The following is a 20,597-nucleotide window of genomic DNA, read 5'->3' as shown; positions in this document are numbered from 1 at the left end:
CTACTGACCTTGGAACCCTCCTTCCAGCCCCACATTCTCCACTAAGAACTTTTGGCCCAACTTTATTTGGGGGGTGTTTTTTGCTTAGTCACATTAGCTTTTAACATCTATACTACTTGTTTGCTTTCAGTATGACTCACAGCAGCAATTAAAGCAATTAAAACCAGAAACAAAGTGTTTAAGGATGGGGATACTGGAGATGTGCAATATCCCTACCCCTCACCCCAGGAAAAATAATGAACTCGAAGCTCCTTTCACATCTTTAAAATTCTTTGCATACTCATCCTGCGTTCTCCTGACCAAAAGGACAAAATGTCACTTTAGGCAAGGGAAATTCAGTAGCAGTTCTGATCCCATATTCCACCAACTTGGTCCAATGACAGATGATGAACAGACAACTGTGTAGTGCTGTTGAGGGGCAGGTGACACCTCTGGCACACTGGAAATTGGATCCTGCATTAATTGTGCTTTTGGACCAGTCTGGTAAAGATAGTTGTGACTAAGACTGCAGTTCTAGGCAGGCTGGACTGAGTGTAAGTTCCATACCAGACCTTCCAAGTGTCCCTATTTTCCAGGGACGTCCCTGATTTAGAAAAGCCTGATTTAGAAAAGGTTCATGATTTGATCCTGGAATGTCCCACTTATCCTTAGAATGTCCCTATTTTCATTGGATAAATGTTGGAGGGTATGGAGTTGTCTGACCCCCGAGCCGTCTGAAGGCAATCCTCTATAGGAAAGTCTTTTTAATGTTTAATTGTTGTTTTATATATGTTGGAAGTAGCTCAGACTGGCTGGGGCAACCCAGTAAGATGTGTGGGGTATAAATAGTAAAATTATCATTATGAAATGGGGCATCCCAATTTTCATCAAAGAAATGTTGGAGGGTATGCCCTAGGATATTGTGGGATTTAAATCCAAGAAAGAACATATTGGTTAGGCCAGGGGTCAGCAGACTTTTTCAGCAGGGGGCCAGTCCACTGTCCCTCAGATCTTCTGTATTTTGAAAAAAATAATGAATGAATCCCTATGCCCCACAAATAATCCAGAGATGCATTTTGAATAAAAGCACATATTCTACTCATGTAAAAACACCAGACAGGCCCCACAAATAACCCAGAGATGCATTTTAAATAAAAGCACTCATTCTACTCATGTAAAAACACACTGATTCCTGGACCATCCGCAGGCTGGATTTAGAAGGCGATTGGGCCGGATCCGGCCCCTGGGCCTTAGTTTGCCTACCCATAGTGTTATGTACTGAGTTGAATAGGATCCAAACTGCAGCAGTCTGATTGGTCCTAGAACAATGGGATCCAAAAGGCAGCAGTCTGATTGGTCCTAGAACAATAGGATTCAGAATGCAGCAGTCTGATTGGTCCTAGAACAATGCAGCAGTATGATTGGTTGGCAGGAACCACCCAATCATGCTCCAGATAGAAGTGAATCCACAACCTGATTGGCTTACAGTAGAATTCCGGAATTAGCCAATCATGTGCAGCCCATTGTGTAAATAACGTATATAAAGCAGATGCTTTGAGGGGACTTTCATTCATTCCTCCTCACCACTATGAGCTGAATAAAGAGCATGAAATCACTTTGCGACTCTGAGTATATTTCACATAGGTTAGGCCTACTTCTCCCACAGAGATCAATGGAAGAAGGCAGTTGTGTATAACTTAACTATCACTGCTCTCAATGGGAACTAGGACCAGATGTGAGAGGAGGGAGCTGTGAGGTGGAGTCATCCCTCCCACCCCAGATAAACCCCCTAAAATCAGCCAGTGGGGATCAAATCAAGACTTGAGCGCTGGTGGTAGGTGATGCCCACTCCCCACCCCGCAGTGTCATTTTCTTAATCAAAATTACCTCCCAAATTATCATTTGCCTGTGGCACACTTGGTAGCTTCAGGAGAACAGTTTTGGTCAGGAAGATAGTCAGATACTAACCCCTCTCCAATCAGTTCCAATCAGATCCCTGTCCCTTGCTGTACCAGCTGCTATCTTTAAAGAAAGGATATTGGTGGAATAAAGCAGGTGTGTTGAACCCCAGGCTTGAGGGCCAATCTTGTTCCTCTTGGCCTCTTTATCTGGCATTCAAAATTCTCCCCACGCTCCACCTATTTTCCCCAAGCAACATGCCATCACTGGTCCTGCTTCACCATGCAAGAGTGCAAGCTCTGGCAATGCCTCTCTTTTTTCTTTACCTGGACGGAGGGCAGAGAGGTTTGTGAGAGCATTTCTAGAAGCCAGCCTACAGTGCAAAGGTAAAATTTGCACACATTTGCCTGCCCAGAAGAGAATGTGGCCCTTGAACATCTGGTTTCAAGGCTAAGTGAGCCAATTTAGCCCTCTAAGTAAAAGCAGGCTTAGTAGAAGGAGGAGACGAATGCATGTTTGAAAGGAGCTGTCTGGAAAAAACGTTGATTTATTTTAAAAGCCATTAATTAGAAGCATTGAGTTTAGAGGGTAAGAAGGATAGAGGGAAAGAAGATAAGAGCAAGTGGTGAAGGAATGCTATGCTATCAAAATAAAACTATAAATAAAGCCCTATTATCTATATGGATTTTGCTGGTCCAACACCTTTTTGGAAAATTACGTTCTTTGTCGTCCCAAATTCTGCATAGCTAGATATCATTGAGCATTGGCATCCCTCCTAGAGGGGGTGGGAAACCTTCAGCCCATGGCATCACCCCACCTGGCCTGGAACACACAGTTTCTGCACTGTTTTTGCACTGCAATTAGGCTTCAAAAAAGCTGCAGTCTGTGTGAAGGGAAGCTTTAGAAAAGCCTGATTGTTGCATGGGGGCCCCTTTCTGGACTTTAAAAAATGCTAAGATGGAAGGGAGAAAGAGAAAAGCAGAGAGAGAGGGAGATGAGGTGGGAGGGAGAAAAAGAGAGAGCACATGGATGGAAGAGTGTGAATGGGCATGCATTTGTATGGATGAGTGAGGCGTTCTGGCCCAGTCCACTTTTTGCATGCTGTCCCCAATAGGTCTTCCTCACCCCTGGCTCAGAAGTTAAGAGTTCTGGGTTGTGAAGTTCAAATCAATGCTATAACTAGACATGCCTGGAAATGGATATTTGACATATTGAACAAAATAATCTTAGTGAGATTAAGACTGGGTTTGGGACATTTAAGGGTCCTTTTGCTCAAATGCAGAGTTGTCATAGCTCATAATAGCTCCTCTTGCTGGGAAGCTATTGTGCAAAACGCCTCTCAAACGTCCCTATCCAATCAGTGATAGTTAACAGAATGATATGTATAATTTCTCTCCCTGCCCCTGGCCATTTTCAATGGCTGAATGTGATGTAGAGTCCTAGCTGGCAAGTACAGAGCAAATGCGAAATTGCAATGGCACCACTCTGTCCTGCCTGCTGCCCACATTCAGTCTGCAGTTGATTTTTGACACATCAGCCACTATTTTAACAACTTACCTAATCACTACATGACCTTTAGTGCCTGTTTGGCCCCCTCCCTGTCCAGTTTGTGTCTGGGGTGGATGCCCTTAGTGCTCTTTTTTTAGATACAACATTGCTTAGCATCTTGCTTTAATTATGAACCCACTAGGTGGTCTTGGCCAAAGCCATCATCTCACATCACAAAACTCATCCCACCATCTGCAGTGGGGGAATAATAAGGATGCCAGCCTACTTTACACAGAACTGATAAAAGAATTTGGAAAGACAATAAATGTGAAGTGTTTTGTACACCGAAGAAAATGTCGCATCGATACTAAATATTGTCAGAAGGGTTTATATATTTATTCTGCATTTATTTTATATACCCTCCCACCTCAAGGCAGTTTACAACACATTCAGAAAATATCAACACTACCCTATAAAGACAACAAACAAACTCACACCTATTTGTAGATAGTGGGGGAGGGAGGCTGCCAAATATTTTTGTGGGTGAATTCTGTGCATTCTTAGAACATTATCTTTTTCTTTTCTTTTTTTTTAGAAATGCTGTTTCACTTAATGTTGAATTAAACAATCTATTTTAATGAATGAAGGAAGCAATGTGCTAAGAGAGGAAAGGGAAGTGTAGTGTAGGGGCCATGCCCATGGCTTTCCGCAGTGATGTTAAAATAACATTAAATACTAATAGATCTAGAGTTGCACCCAGCATGCATGGATGGTGAAACAGGAGGGACCATTTTTCCAAATATTCTCCTGGGGAGGAGAGGTACTTGAGGTATGTAGAGGTACTTCAAAAAAAAATCCCCCCCCCCGAGAAAATAGAATTTCCTCTCCTGCAGAATAGTTACTCAACTCCAACACATGCAGAACCCAACAACCCTTAGTCCTCTGGGCAATAGGTGGGGGGCAGAGTTTGCTTTCCCTTCAGTTCTACAGTGCTGGGGCAATTGGAAGCCAGAGTAGAATTGCTTCTGACAGAGAGAAGGGAATCACCATTCCTGCAGCTGCTCCTTCTCTAGATGATGGTTGGAACACCTGCTGGTGGCAATGTCTGACGTGATATGTTGTTTCTGGAAATTTTGCAGACAGTGAAAGTACAAGGGAACGACATCTCCCACAAACTGCAGATCTCCAAAGTCAGGAAAAAGGATGAAGGGTTGTATGAGTGCAGAGTGATTGACGCCAATTATGGAGACCTCCAGGAATACAAAGTCCAGGCCTATCTCAAGGTCAATGCAAACAGCCACACCCGACGAATGCAGGCCTTTGAAGCTTCCCCAATGTGGCTACAGGATAAACCTCGTAAAAACATCTCAGCAGCCATCCCCAGTAGCATCCATAACTCTGCCAGCCAACGTATGCGCCCCACCTCCAGCCCTCCAGCAGATGCCAAAATCCCCAAACAAAGCCCACAATCAGGTATGCGTAACTATTTTGAGCACTTGAAGGATTTTGTTGCTAATGACTTTGCAACGTGTGATTCTTTAAAAATAATAAAAAAGGAGGAGGGAAAGGCTGTTTACTGGACGAAAACATGATATGCGCTTTCTTACACCTGAAGCACAGTTAGGAAAACACATTGTACAAAAATCCATACTTTTGTACTCCTGACTATACAAGACAAAAAGTGCCCTTATGTTTTAACCAGGACTCCACAGCTTGTTATCCACCAAGTTAGATGCATGTAGCCCATGAGCCATGTATGTATGGATGCCTTTGGGGGATTGCAAAAATAGGACAGAAGGGAGGGCTTGTCAAGTGCCTGGAAGGCCTCAATGCATGGCTTGATCAGTCACAAATTATGTAGGTCTAATTCAAAGAAATTGCAAGATAGCGCATCTCAATGACCTAAGCAAAGGTTTTAATAGAGAATATAAATATCAAGGCCCAAAGCAAGAGGAGTTTTATTCAAAGGTGCTATAAAACATTACTATTATTCCTCCCACCACCTTTCTTTTCTTTTCTTTGTCTTAGTTTTCTTGGTGTCTCTATAGGACTAAGCTATACATTGTGTGACTCACTAAACTGCAATCCGCCAGCTGTGTGTTGTGTCCTGCCTACTGCTTGGCCAGTCTCCTTGTTTTTGAAGTCTCGTGCAGGCAACAAAACCAAGGAGGTTTAGTCCTAGTGGACCATCACACATGGCTGGGGGGCTGCATTTGTTATAGTGGTCTATAAGTAGGGATGGTTTTGTCTAAATACTTGCTTATTAATAGTAAACAAGCATTTAGAGATAAAATGCGTCGAGATATCAAATGAACATCAAATGGAGAAAGAGAGAGTGAGGGAAACTGAAGGTATTAATATTTTGGAATGTAGCACTCTTCCAAATATAAATATGACTTCCCTCGTCACCTTTGGATGTAATTCCTCAGTTTTGGGCATTGGATTAATGCAGACATCCTGTCTGTTTACCGGCATGAAACCACTAGGTAAGCCAGTCTTGTGTCATTCTGCCAAATGGCGAGGAGAATTTGACCACTCCAAAGTTCCCCCAGATTTCTGACTGGGTGTGGAAGTGTGGAGAGTTGGGGTATCTTTACGACTAAGAGACTGAGTGATGAATCAAGATGCCTTTGGCATGAACAGGCTAGGTGGCTTTTTTAAGAAGGCTACACTATCTCACTGGGAATAATAATATTGACCCATCTTACACAATTGTTATAAGTGCAGTAAGATGATAGAGATAACTAACAATGACAGCAGTAGCATTGATCACGGCAATGCCTCATTTGTAGGCATATGGGAACTGAAATGTGGATTTCCATAGTGTTGAATGAACAGACAAGATGTGAATGTACACAGCAGTACATTTGCTGGTGTGCTGCCCTGCGGTCAGATGGAATTTAAGAGGAAACCTAGCAACAGAAGGGGAAAATATAAAAAGACTCTGCTGTGGATTGATGAAAACAAGCATTTTTCCTCTCTCTCCAACACTGTAAAACACCCCAGCGGCAATACATGTTCTGATAAGACAAATGTGCAAGTTAAATATTATTTTGGTTATTTTCTCCAAGCAGATCAAATTCAATATGGTGCTGAGGACTATGCCTTGCTTTAAGGACATGTATGATTCTATGAATGCCTACGAATGCCTTAAATGTCTCCTTGATACAAGGCTACATGGCAGAAACACCACTTTCATATGCTCATATTCTGTGCTCCCACTGGCGGTGACAGGTTGCAAGGACACTGCTAGAGACTTTGGTTTCCATTTGACAAGAGAGCACCGAGGGCTTATGGTGTAATCAAATATATACAGATTATATATCTCACTGTTTGCAACTATTGGTGTGGATACATAGCAAGGTGACTCATCTCTAATAATTCTTTTGAACAAGCGAAATTACCGTATTTTTCGCTCTATAACACGCACCCGACCATAACACGCACGTAGTTTTTAGAGGAGGAAAATCCGTAGGCATGCCACCCGTAGGCATTCCCTCCATAACACGCACAGACATTTCCCCTTACTTTCTAGGAGGAAAAAAGTGAGTGTTATGGTGCAAAAAATACGGTAAATACTTTTGATTTGCCAACATTTTCCTGCAGCTCAGGAAAGAGTGTTAGATGGTGGTTATTCAGCAAACATCCTCCAATATTCACAGCTGGGCAATACTTTTATTATGACACCAAACATAGCATGATAGATAGAAAGTGTTGGCCTCTAAATGTAAATAGTTGCAGCAATAATAATAAAGCAAAAGGAAGTATAAGCAAGGGAAGAGACAAGGAAATAATAAATGTCAGGATCTTGAACCCCCTTAGGAGCAGGTGGGTTATGATCATAGTCAAGGTCTTTGTTGCCATTCATATAGTGGGTCAGGTAGAAGCTTTGCATGTCGTATCGACAAATGATTAAGGGTTATTTCCCCTTGAAGTATGTGGCTTGGTGGTGCTGTTGTTTTTACTGGCTCAGCTTAAACTGGCAGGTTTCAAAGTGATTCACTGTTGTGTGTAAGCTTTCTCAGCAGCATTGTGGTCTAAACAGAGGGGTTTGGTCCGCGAGGATCTGACATGTGGATGGTGACGCATTGCAGTAGATCATTTAACTCACTGATCTTTTGGTTCCCCCTCAAGTTGTGATGCTCCTCGCTGAAGGGGAGACTCAGCATCGTCCAGGCAGGTCTCAAGCATTATCACTCTAGAGCAAATTTCATAGTTCCCTCTGGCATTTCCTGCCAACACATCTAACAAATGCAGTTCTAAAAATACAGAAATGGAACACAAAATTCATGTAAATGAACATTTCTTGTTTTATTCATAATATCAGAAAGAATTGTCTTGAATTTTGAGTGAACAAAAAATGAGGCAACTGTGGAAGATCTTGCTCTGAACTTGAAGGGAACTGAGAACTATGATCAGCGTAGGGGGGACCAGATCTTGGTCTTCTGAGGGCCAATTTTGACACATGGGCAGGACCACCCACCTGTCAGTCATTTGATGTGAGAATGATGTCAGGTGATTGGTATGGGGGTGGTATCACCCACCTACCAGAGTTGACCTGCAGGGCAAGCAGAGAGGTCTGCTTTGCTAGCCTGTTCTCTACTGGAAATATGCTGTTGAAGAGGCACCCAGCAAGACTGAACTTTCTGCTCATCAGTTGATGAGCAGAAGGTTCAGTCTTGTTCTCTGCAGGGGTCTACTGGCAAAGCAGGACCCAACCCCACCCATCAGCTGATGTCACTTAGTGAGATCAGATGATTGACAGGTGGGCGTGGTTTTGGGAGATGGTGCACCTAGATTTGCCTACAGACTGGAGATTTCCAATCCCTGAAGGAGAGATTAACAATTAGTAGTAAGGGAGATTTCTCCCTCCCGTTTCATAAATATTCACTCGTAATTCTTTGCACTTTTCCAGATTAAAGCTTGTTTCCTCAGGGATTTTTATTCTTTACCTGACACTATCTTTTAGATCCCCCTCTCCCTTAGCCTTTATTTAAGATTTTGTGTAGCTACCTTATATTTCCGTGGGACTTGTAAAGGAGAACTATTCAGTTGTGTAGTATTTTGAGTTATGGGCCTTGTATCCCTGTTGCATAAAGAGGCAGAATATACATAATAATACATTTCTGCAAATAGTTATCCAACTGTGAACTACAAAATGCTTTGTTTGGGTGTTGGGCAGAGGGGGGTAAAATACAGGGCTGCACTGAATATCTTTTAGCTTAAGAAGTTATTTAAAAAAGATTTGGTGGAAAATATTTATGAAAAGCCGAGTAGTTTTGACTCAGCTTTAATAAAATGCAGCACCTGCTCTTGAATGAAGTTAATACATCACAAAGTATATATCATTCTAAAGGAAAACCTAATCCAAATGGGCAGGCTGTTCAGAGTTACCACCTCTTCTATTTTATTTAGCTAGATTACAGCAAATGGAGTTGGCCAACACACCATAGGGCATTACTAAACATACAACAGTCATTCTGCACAGTTTGTCCCCAGTATCTGGTAGTCAGGTATTCTGCTACTGTAAATGGAGGGTCCATACGACTACAATGACTACTACCATAGCTGTCTTTTCCCCTTTTTAAAGGAAATGTCTCTTATTCTGAATAGGATTCCTCGCAAGAAAAGGGAAAGGTTGACAGCTATGGACTACTACCCACTGATTGCTCTTGCCTCTGCTTTTCCCACTGCTATACACCCCCTCCCCAGATAATGTTGATTTCAGCTTTTAGAAGGTCTTTGAGCACCCTCCATGGTCCTGCCCCCTCAATGAATCTATATCCTCACTGCAGCAGTTCCTATGTTGGTTCCTGGTAGTGGGCATAAACATGCCAAGCCTTGATACCAGCCCTGACAGAGGAAAAGGAAGGAATATATATTCTTGCTAAAACTCAGTTCCTGAATTCTTATGTCTATTAAACAGTTATTTTATGTTGTTCATATTTATTTCTGTAGTGTGCATCAGTGCGTGTGAGACTTTATAGAGTAGAAGAGCCAATCCTTGCCCTTGGGAGCTTGCAATCTCTAAATTTCAACAAGAGGCAAGAGAGGAAGAGAGGATATGGAAAGTACATGGCAGTTTCAGCAGCATGTGCTTTGGCATAGTTGCACAGTTTGTGTCAAAGGCTCAATGGAAAAAGGTAGTTTCCAAGAAGGATTTGAATGAGTGAAAGAAGTTGCATCGTGCAGGTGATCAAAGGTGGTTCTGAAAAGATGAGGTAGCAGAGGTGGAAGGATGAGGTCTTCTGAGGGAACTGCAGATTGCCATGATGGTCAGCAGTGGAGTTGGGAAAAGCAAAGGGATATATTAGGGTATAACAGCAGAGAGATGAAGTGGGGGGGGGGGAGACAGAAGACCATGGTGGACTTTGAAGGTAAGGACAAGCAGTTTTGCCAGATCTGGGAGTGGAAAGGATACCAATTTAAGCTGTCACATGATCAGAGCAATGGGAAAGGTGACAGCAGAATGCTGGATAGATGTAAAGAGATCCAACAAGAGACAATGAAAGGGCACAGCAGAGAAGACTGCAGTAGTCTAGGTTTAGAGAAGACTTGGAGTAAGTTGTCTGCTGCAGGAATTTGCAAATGAAGGGCTCTCTCGGCCTGAAGCGAGATGAGTGCCGCGCCCCATAGTCACCTTTGATTGGATTTAACCATCCAGAGGTCCTTTACTGCAATCATTTCTCTCAGGTGCAGTAAAGAGGAATGGGCGGGGAGAGGGGAACACATCATATGCCAACCGAGAGGGCAAGCAAAACATCCCTATTTGGTCATGAAGTGATCAGTGATACTTATACTACCACTTCTACAACATGAGGGTGGGTGCGGTGATGCTGGCTATGAGGAGCCATGTACCACTCTCCTTCCTTGGAGGTTTCAAAGCAGAGGATTCTAAGCCCATCTGTCAGCGATGCTTTACTTGAGATTCCGGCGTTCCAGGGGGTTCGACTCGATGACCTTCAGGGTCCTTTCCAATTCTGTGATTCTATAGGTGCCACTGGGCTCAGGTGTCAAGTGGCAGGCCGAGATGGATGAGGAGGAGGAACAGGAGGATAACATGGGGGTGGGGTGAGATAGAGACTGGAGAAGACGGGTACTTCCCTCCCACAGCTTTTAGCTGCTATGGATGTGGGAAACAAGACTCGCTGGAATCCAGGAAGAGCATCAACCAACCATTCAGGGTTGAGGAACCAGAGTCAAAAGGGGAGGGCACAGCCTAATTGCCCAGGACCCGGCAGTACTCCTGTCACTAGGAAGGGAGCCCCCCCCCCAAGCAATGTGCATCTATAAGCTTCACAGTCTTACAAAGACTTGCAAGGAGCATCCCCACCCCCATCGTTCAGCCCGGATACTGAGATCCAGCGCCGAGGGCTGTCTGGCGGTTCCCTCATTGTGAGAAGTGAGGTTACAGGGAACCAGACAGAGGGCCTTCTCGGTAGTGGCTCCCGCCCTGTGGAACGCCCTTCCATCAGATGTCAAGGAAATAAGCAACTATCCTACTTTTAAAAGACATCTGAAGGCAGCCCTGTTTAGGGAAGTTTTTAAGGTTTAATCCTGTATTGTGTTTTTAATATTTGATTGGGAGCCGCCCAGAGTGGCTGGGGAAACCCAGCCAGATGGGTGGGGTATAAATAATGTTGAGTGAAACTGGGAACTGACTTCCCTGTTTTGACTGTCGGACCCATCTTCTTCTGGAAATGCAATGGCGTCCAGCACACTTTCGCTGCGCTGTGCTGAGTCATTCCGCTTCTCCCGGCTACAACAGAGTTTTCCAGCAGCAGCGTGTCTGTGTGTGAGGATTTGTCAGCACAGCAGTAAAACTCTTGTACACAGCTTCTTCTATTCTACGAAGCTTTAATGTACAGCTCCAAAAACAAAAACAGCCAGGAGAGAGCGACGGCATGTTGCCTCTCCTTTGCAGCCAAAACAGAAAGTGAAAGTAAGTTCACATTCGTAGGTGAAGCACATCCCGGGGACAGGACGTCTTTTCCCTTGAGCTAGCAATCCTGTAAGCTCTGGGACACCTCACAAATAATAAATTATTATTATTATTATTATTATTATTATTATTATTATTATTATTACAAGGTATGAGAGTTTCACACGTAAGCCCACCTTGTCCCATCTTTAGAAGCTTGGCAGTTGGGCATGCCAACCTATTGGGACACCTCTGTTGTTTCTAAGGTAAAGGTAAAGGTACCCCTGCCCGTACGGGCCAGTCCATCTCACTTAAGTGCGCCCATCTCACTTAAGAGGCCGGGGGCCAGCGCTGTCCGGAGACACTTCCGGGTCACGTGGCCAGCGTGACGAAGCTGCTCTGGCGATCCAGCACCAGCGCAGCACACGGAAACGCCGTTTACCTTCCCGCTATAAAGCGGTACCTATTTATCTACTTGCACGTAGGGGTGCTTTCGAACTGCTAGGTGGGCAGGAGCTGGGACCGAAAGACGGGAGCTCACCCCGCCGCAGGGATTCGAACCGCCGACCATACGATCGGCAAGCCTTAGGCACTGTGGTTTTACCCTTCTGTTGTTTCTACATAGTTGCAAAGTTTCACCGAGCTTGCTCGTCACAGGGCAGAAGCACTGCTTCTAGCCAGGCCACTCTCTCCTTTCATCCAGCCTGAGCATAAAGTCTGCTGTGACTCCTTAGCTGCTACTGAGGCTGTGTATTGAGACTGTGCCTCAATAAAGATCTCTTCCTTGCTCTCGAGTAAGAGCCTCTGTTGCCGTGGTCTCAGCAGGAGTCAGGGCCGTATGGCATGCTGCACATCGGTCTATGTCCTGCCTTACCCTCAAGAGCAAGCTGAGAGTTGCGCCCACACCACCCTATCATTCAGACGACTGGGGAAAGGGGATACACTGTTTGTTTATCTTCACCTGATGTCTAGAAAGCACTGAGGAAAAGATTGATAACTGAACTGAAACAGCCACACAGATTTCAACAGAGCTCTAGAGAATCCCACCTCTGTATGTAATTACAGTGCATTCAAAGTCTCCTATCTCATTCTCTCGACCCGTTCCAGTTCTCTTGGAGAGATTAAGACAAAACCTGGCTTTCTTTGCTTTGTTTGAACTTACTGTAGGTGCTTTTTGTCAGAGAACTGACAAAAGATAGTGAGCCTATTTCATTTTTACCTCCAGGCTACTGTGACAAAGGGAAATGACTGTGCTTGTATCTAGAGTGCTGAGGCTTCCATCACAGTGCTGTCTTTTCAGTAAGTGAAGGACACAAAATTCTCCACTTCACATTTTGATATCAGTTATTATCCAGATTTCCTTGACAACTTTCCCCACCAAACTCAATAGATGTTAGGCATTAAACAGGGGGTGAAGAACATCTGGACTATGGGCCTAATTAAAAGAAGTCACACATGTGTCTGGTAACTATAGAGACAGCTACAAAGGAACTATCAGGGTCTTCAAGGGGGATTACTGGGAACCAAGAGAGGCCTTTCCTGCATGTGCCTTGCCGGATTTACATATAAACTAAACAAGCTATAGCTCAGGGCTCCACTTTCTTGGGGGCCCCCAAAAAATTTAAAAGTATTTCACTATTAATATAAAAATGTAAAGGTACCCCTGCCCGTACAGGCCAGTCGTGTCCGACTCTAGGGTTGTGCGCCCATCTCACTTAAGAGGCCGGGGGCCAGCACTGTCCGGAGACACTTCCGGGTCACGTGGCCAGCGTGACAAGCTGCATCTGGCGAGCCAGCACAACACACGGAAACGCCGTTTACCTTCCCACCAGTAAGCGGTCCCTATTTATCTACTTGCACCCGGGGGTGCTTTCGAACTGCTAGGTTGGCAGGCGCTGGGACCGAGCAACGGGAGCGCACCCCGTCGCGGGGATTTGAACCGCCAACCTTTCGATCGGCAAGTCCTAGGCACTGAGGCTTTTACCCACAGCACCACCCGCGTCCCATACTTCATCTTAATTGTATTTCAGTTCAACAATTACTTTGATAAAATACATATGTGCAAATGGCTTTAGATACCTATTAGGTCCATAAATTACCTGGTTCCCAGATTTATTTCAATGAATCTGGGGACACAATCAATCAATTTTTTAAAAGAGAGGGGAAAAGTTATTTAAAAAAATAAAGAAGTAATATCTTCTCTTCTGTGGTCTCCTCTGTTGCGGGGCCTTCCTCTAGGTCTTTCTTGGAGCACTAGCCGTGCTTCCCCTCCTCTCCCTCCCTCTCCCTCCTTGCACTGCGATGCCCTACAGGCTTACTTGGGAGTAAGCGTTAGCAGAAACCCCCTCCTCCTGCTGCTGCCATGCCCACCTGTCTGGGCGTCTCCTGCACAGGCATCATCCAGTGGCCGCCCATCCGTGCCGTGTTGCACCCAGTCAGCAGGTCTGGGGCAGAGCCAGCAGTGAGCAAGTGGAAGGAGAGACACTTGGACTGGATCAGCTCATCTCCTGCTCACCTCTCGTCCACAGTGGCCAACTACAAGCTGGCCAACAAGCTGAGCTGCCGCTTGCAAGTTGAGCACAATGGCGAAGCAGCAGCAGCCGCAGTTGCCCAAGCACCACCCAGAGGCCGATCAGGAGGCCGAGCTGGCAGCCTTGGGCAGCGGTGCCAGTGGCGAGCTGAGTGCCAAGTTGCAGCAGCACACCGAGCTCAAAGACCCTGCGCAACTCTCGCCCAGCACCGCATCTTCAGCCCCTACACCGAGTCCCCATATGATGTGTCCTGTGCACAACACATCATATGTTGACTTCCAGTGAGGCAAAATGGTGGGCGCCATGGCAGCGGGCAGCTCCTGAAGCCAGCCAGAGCCAACTGCGCTACCAGGCTGGCTCTCGGCTGCTGAGACTGCTGCTGCCATGTTTCCCGGGGACATTAGATGAAATTCGGGGACATTCCGGGGATGGAATTTGTCCAGGGACAAATTTGCAAATCCGGGGACTGTCCCCGGGAAACAGGGACATCTGGTAACCCTACCATATAGCATATTTTCAATACAAAAAAAAAACCAGTGACAATTTGTTGTTGACAAAGGACAGCTGGACATATAAAGGGCCCCATCACCTTCAGGAGCTGAGGGCCTGATCAAACCTAAATCCGGCCCTGGCCATGTGAGGCGAAACAGGAAGATGTTGCCTCCTGCCATAAGCCATGCCTACTGGGGTCACATGGCAGTGAGCTTTGGCAAGATCCAGTGCCACCCTGCAGGATTATGCCACCCAAGGCAGCTGCTTCACTCCATGTTGTTAAGCAGAGCACTTCCCCCTTTGCAGAGGCTTTGAAGTTTCTTCAAAGGTGCGCTCCCAGTGTCAAGTAGCACCGAAATTCCATCTTCAAAGGAGACTGATTACAGTTACAGTGACACTCCTTCAGATATTGGCAAGTGTCCATCACCTGACATCACTCTGACATCAGGTGGTTGATAGGTGAGCAGCCTCTGTTGGCGTGTGAGTTTATCTCCGACACCTATGAATTTTGCTCTCTCTGTGTGCAGCTTGGAAGCTTCAGTAAAGCTGTTGAGCTCACCAATGTGAAACAGTTGTTGTCTTAAGCAGAGTTGTTTAAATTGACACAAAACACACACCCTGTATTTTCCCACTCTATAAAAGATTACACAAAAGCTTTTGTCTCTCTGGTGTCAGAGGAGTTTCTATACTTCAATGTCCTTGCTGAATAAAGTCCACATGCAAGTTCTAAGTCAATTTGCACAGAGTCCTGCTACTGCTTAGAATTCCCTGAGTCCTGAAGTCTGGCAATTGTCCAAGTCTTCCTCCCAAATGAGCTCTTCTCAAAGAGTTCAGGTAACTTCACAGTTCTGCAATGATCCACTCCTTCCTGATCACGACCAATGACCCACCACCAACATTGTAATCTGATCCCTTTTAACACAAAGTTGCATGCCTAGTCTGCCCAGTAGCACTGATAAGGAAGTCACCAGATTCAGCCAGGTGTATTTCAGGAATAAGCTCTCTCCTCTTTAATGGAATTAACCTGTTAGCTGCATTCCTTAACACACTCACCTACCTATAAGAGATGGTCTGCAAGAGGATGGGGATTTAGGAGCTGGTTGGATTGACTTTTTCCTTCCCGCACTCATTTCCTCTGAAGATTCTAAAATAATATTTTGCAATACTGATAGCTCATGCACAAGGATATATCACAGAACCCCAATACATTGCAGAGATTTCTGGGGGATGTTTTAAGGCGCCTGCTTAGGTAATGAACACCGAATGTGTCCACTTCAAGAATGTTGCCCAAGAGTCACCTGTGGCTGTGCATTGCAGAAGAAAATGAGTGATGAGGAAACCTTCTCTCTTGGGAAAGTTTTTGCACCATTGTTATGGAACTTCTCACTGAAAAACTTCTTATCTGTTTTCAAGAGCCCAGGCCACTGGTATAATATATTTGACTATATAAAATAGTTGACATATAATGGCATCTTTTATCTGACAAAGTTCATTGGTAATTAGCATCTGACAGTGTTTCACAGTTGGCAGTTTAGGAAGTTTAATAGATGAAGCCTGCCAAAATCAAAGCAATTAAGAAAAGAAAAATATAATAATAATCTTAAGCAACTTTTAGACTTTCCAGTTTGGATGGTAAGCATTTCACACTTAACCTACAACTTTATTTATTGAGTTGGGGAAATTGGAAATTGCAGGAAATTTCAAATATTCCCTTGTATATTCTTATTGGCATGCAAATACATTGTGACGAGGGGAGGGAAAACGATGCAAGGACTATGACAGATTTTTGAAATGGCAACATTTATCAGCCTGCACAGCTGCCCAATGCAGATTGTGGTGGGTGTCTTACTGGTGCCCTGGATGGAAGAGAGGCATGTTACAATGTTAGATGCATGGCTGGCTGTGCACATTGCGCCAGTGCTGGAGGGGGCAAGGCTTTCGTGTCTAAATAAGCCTCTGCCCTCCAAGCCAGGCCTCTATACAGCTTTATAGCACCCACCCATCTTTTAGCTGCAGTATGAGACTTAGATTAGTGGTGTGGAACGCAAACAACTTCTGCATCGCTTCTCCCCTGCCAGTGGAGTTGGTGGAGCAGGCAGCGGAGGTGGGCTTCTGGTGCCCACTCTACCCAAAGTGGGCACCTCAGACTGCCTCATCAGTGGGCCGAGCCTGGGTAGGGCTAGGGGCTGTAGAAACCTCCAGACTTTTGTGTACAATGAGGTACATCCTTTGTCCCACTGACTTTGGCCACCAACGCCACCAACGTTTTGCTACCTCTGGCAGGTGGGCCCCAGAAGTTTGCCCGTGTGGACATGCAGCTCTCAGGGTGCAAACGATTCCCTACCTCTGGACCAGGTGGTCACCCCAGGGGCCAATTAGGGTTTTTGTTTTGCCTGTCAAACAAGAAAATCAGCCAGGTTTGCTTAGTGCAGAATCAGTTTTGGGTTTTTTCTGCCTACTCCATATTGTGTGTGCTTGCAGGGGGCGGGAATGCCATCTTTGGGTAAAAACTGGTGGGGGGCATTTCTATTTAGAAGTTAATTGGTCAAGGAAAAATCTGGTGTGCACCTGGAAACACTTTTAAGGTGGCTGGGAGAATCAGGATTCCCAGAACTTGTTACTTCAGGATGTGGTACCCCCAAAGAAGGCTGTAGACACTCACCCACCTGCCCTATTTCAGCTACCTGGTTAGAATGATGTTGGATAGAAATTAAGTGGTTTCCAGCTGTAATGCTTTAAGAATATGGAAGAAGGGTATAATTAGGTAAAAAAATAACTAAAATGGTGTTGGATTGGAAATAAGTGGTATTGGCAACAAAGTTAATAAGAATATGCAAAAATGAATTGATAATGGATGAAAATACTGAGTTATAAAATGTTAAGTTATAGAGATAAGATAAATGAAAGAGGGTAAGGATTTGCTGATTTGATTATTTAAATGGGAATACAAGAAGGGGAGGTGTGAGGAAGTCAAAGAAACAAGCAAATGAGTTTTATGTTATGAAAAACAATTGTTTTTAATTTTTCTTGTTTTTTTCTGTATGTTTTACTTATCTTTTTATTTTATTTTTATTATTATTATGTGTTTTTGTATATTTGTCTTTGTAAAATCTTAATAAATATTTCTTTAAAAAAAAAAATATTTCAGCTACCTGGAACTATGACTCCTGAGTGAGGTTAAGTGTTGCAGGGGAGCCTCTCTTAATACTTGAACAGTGAGCTGCTCAAAAAGTTGAGTCACTAGGTAGCTCCTGAGTTTGACATGTTAAAATTGGAAATCTTGCTATATTCAAATTAATAAAACCATGGCCCTAGTTACTCAATGGAAGATTAGGTATAATGCTTGTACGCATTCCAGGCAATGATGCTAGCTATATATATTTGGTCAAATTTTTGATAAGCCGTAAGCTTGCTCATGAACTCTTCCTCATATGGTCTCCACCCACTTTCTCATGAAAATATCCATCCCCACTCCAGAGGAATCACACAGTTTAAGAAGGCTTAACACAAGTCTCCTAGATGTTAAATCAGAAAGCTTTTGGTTTTGTGTCATCACTTATGACTTTTGCTCTCGTTTGTAAGACCATCAAATCAACAGGACTGGGAAGCAGCTTTAAGTGGCCTCATGTTATTCCAAGTCACAATTTTATTTTTTTTAAAAAGAAAGATAGATAGATAGATAGATGATAGATAGATAGATGATAGATAGATAGATAGATAGATAGATAGATAGATGATAGATGATAGATAGATAGATAGATAGATAGATAGATAGATAGATAGATAGATGATAGATAGATAGATAGATAGATAGATGATAGATAGATAGATAGAGATAGAGACCACTGGGTTGACAATTGCCAGGAATGCTGAGACACAGATTCTTGGCCCAGGTCAAATGCAATCAAAAGGGTGCTTGGCACACAAGGTTATCATCCTTAGGGCCACCTGAGCAGTTGAGGGCTTGTGACATGCAGCCACAACAAAAAAATTTTTGATGGTGACAGCACTTCATTGCCATGCTGGCAATCGTGGTGGCTGAATTTAGAACACTTATGTGTAGGTGGTAGACCCAGTTCTCATGGCAACTAAAGCTTTATGTATAACTGTGTGCAGAGTGAGATGGGTCTATGCTTTTAGCTTTGCCCCTGACATCAGGTCTTCTTCTTTAAACTGTGTGCTGCCCACAGACGTCAGTACAGAAAGCCTGATGCATGAGCTCTTGCTTATTATGTGTAGGAGCTGCACACAATTGGGACATGGGGTTGTGTGGGTATTTGGATGATGCAGAGCCCCCACAAGTGAGTATGAGCTCGCTTTCTGGGCTTTCTGTACAAACAACCACATGGAGGAGGAGCCAGTGATGGGCTGTGGCACATTTACGCCCCATAAGGGAGTAACACATGTATTTGCGTGTCAAGACTCCAGCGCACCCCCAAGGATAAATAAATACACACTGACACAGAATTTTTGTTTAAGGTTAGTGGGCAAAAATTTAGGCCACAACTTTATTGATTACAGCAATGTGATTGGTATTGGCTTAGGCATTGGCAATAACTCTATCTGACTCCTGCCCGCCTTGCAGGAAGTCTGGAAAGGGAAACAACTGAATGAGGGAGCTCCATTGATGGCAACCAACTGAAGCTCACCCCGGGTTTCCCGCTGGGTCCTGGTATGGCCCTAGCCCCTCAAGCAGACTTCGGACGAGATCCAGACCCACGGATTCCTTTACTGGAATACCCTTGTACCTGGAGGGGCAGGTGATGGCCGCACCTTACATCCCCCACATCTCAATAAGCCAATGCCTAACTGCCAAACCTTACAAAAGTTGTGACGACTGCTAAGAGGTAGGTGAAAACCAAATGGCCAGTGCCAATTTGCCAAATGGGGAAAAGTTCCTACCCAGCCCCTGTTCCGAAACAGGTGACCAACTGAAGTCCAGAGCAAGGCCAAAGCAGACACCTAAAATACAGGGTGGTTCGGCATCACGAAGCCAGGTTAATCCCCAGAAATGCGTCGCTGCCTTTTATATGCCCCCACAATCACACCACCGATCTCTGATTGGCCAATAGGCCATGGAGTGATCTGGGGCCATCACGTGTGCCAGGCTCAATCTCCCTCCCACTCACCCCAGGATTGGGGGGGGCGCCTTGGGCCTGCGCTCAATGTGGACCCTCAATTAGGAGGATCCGATTTGGCTTAAATAACAGTGTAGTTTGGCGCCTGTGTCTGTCTGTCTGTCTGTCTGTCTGTCTGTTTGTTTGTTTTATATATATTCCACCCTATACCTAGGGGTCTCAGGGCAGTTCACAGAATAAAATCAAGATATAAAACCACAAAATGCATAATAAAAATAAAAACAACCCAACAGCTCCCCTATAAAACTGCAAAATATAAACAACAAGAACATACTTGCCCATAAAATATACATTTAAATATTATTTTGTTATAAAATATGCATTAAGTGGTTAAATAGGAATTTTCACATTCTTTTTAAAAATGGCAGCTTAGTGTGGGAATGGGACAGAACCGACTTATGAATGAACCCATGCAAAACTAACATGGACCAGAAATAGATGGACTTGTCCATCCCTGGTTTGCATCTCTGCTCAGCTGTGAAGCTCACTTAGCGGTCCAGGGAATTATATTAAGACCATAGTTTGCTATAAGAATATAAGAATAATCTGCTGGATCAGGCTAGTGGCTTAAATAGTCCACCTTCCTGTTCTCACAGTGGCCAAACAGATGTGGGTGAGAAGCAAGAAAACAGGACCTGAACACTACAGCCTTCTCTCATCTTGTGTTTTCCATCACCTTGTATTCTGAAGCACACTGTCTCTGACAGTGGAGGTAGAAGATGGTCATTGCACCTACAGATAGCCTTACCTTTCATTAATTGGTGCATCTTCTTTTAAAGTCATCCATATATGCTATGTGAATAAGTACTTTATTTTGTTTGTCCTGACACTTGTGACATTAAGCTTCATTGTATATCCTTGAGTTCTAGTGTTACAAGAGAGGAAGGAAAACTCTCCTCTATCCAGTTTCACAATGCTGTGCATAATTGTATACACCTCTATCATGTCTCCTCTTACGCAGCTTTAAAAAAAGTATCTATTATTATTATTATTATTATTTTGACAAAGTAATAATCATACATAAATAAGAATAAAAATATGCACCCTACCACCAAGACCATTCCATTGTAACAATCCAGCCTCCCAAAATTTCAACACCTCTTGTGATGGTTTGACCCCTTTCCATTTTAACAGTACAGTGGTACCTTG

General features: G+C 44.2%; 1 protein-coding gene across 3 annotated transcripts in view; it reads left to right on the top strand.

Moving 5' to 3' along the window:
* Positions 1-20,597, top strand: part of VSTM2A (V-set and transmembrane domain containing 2A) — a 41,319-nt gene that overhangs the window by 7,971 nt on the left and 12,751 nt on the right. For all 3 annotated transcript variants that reach the window (XM_083583582.1, XM_083583581.1, XM_083583580.1), the window contains exon 4: positions 4,506-4,839. In XM_083583582.1, the coding sequence (XP_083439708.1) occupies positions 4,506-4,839 (334 nt within the window). The remainder of the gene's footprint in view (positions 1-4,505; positions 4,840-20,597) is intronic.

The sequence above is a fragment of the Podarcis filfolensis genome (assembly GCF_964270895.1).
Source record: "Podarcis filfolensis genome assembly, chromosome: 13".
Taxonomy (NCBI): domain Eukaryota; kingdom Metazoa; phylum Chordata; class Lepidosauria; order Squamata; family Lacertidae; genus Podarcis; species Podarcis filfolensis.
The sequence above is the reverse complement of the archived record's forward strand: the minus strand, read 5'-3'. Positions and strand labels throughout refer to the sequence as shown.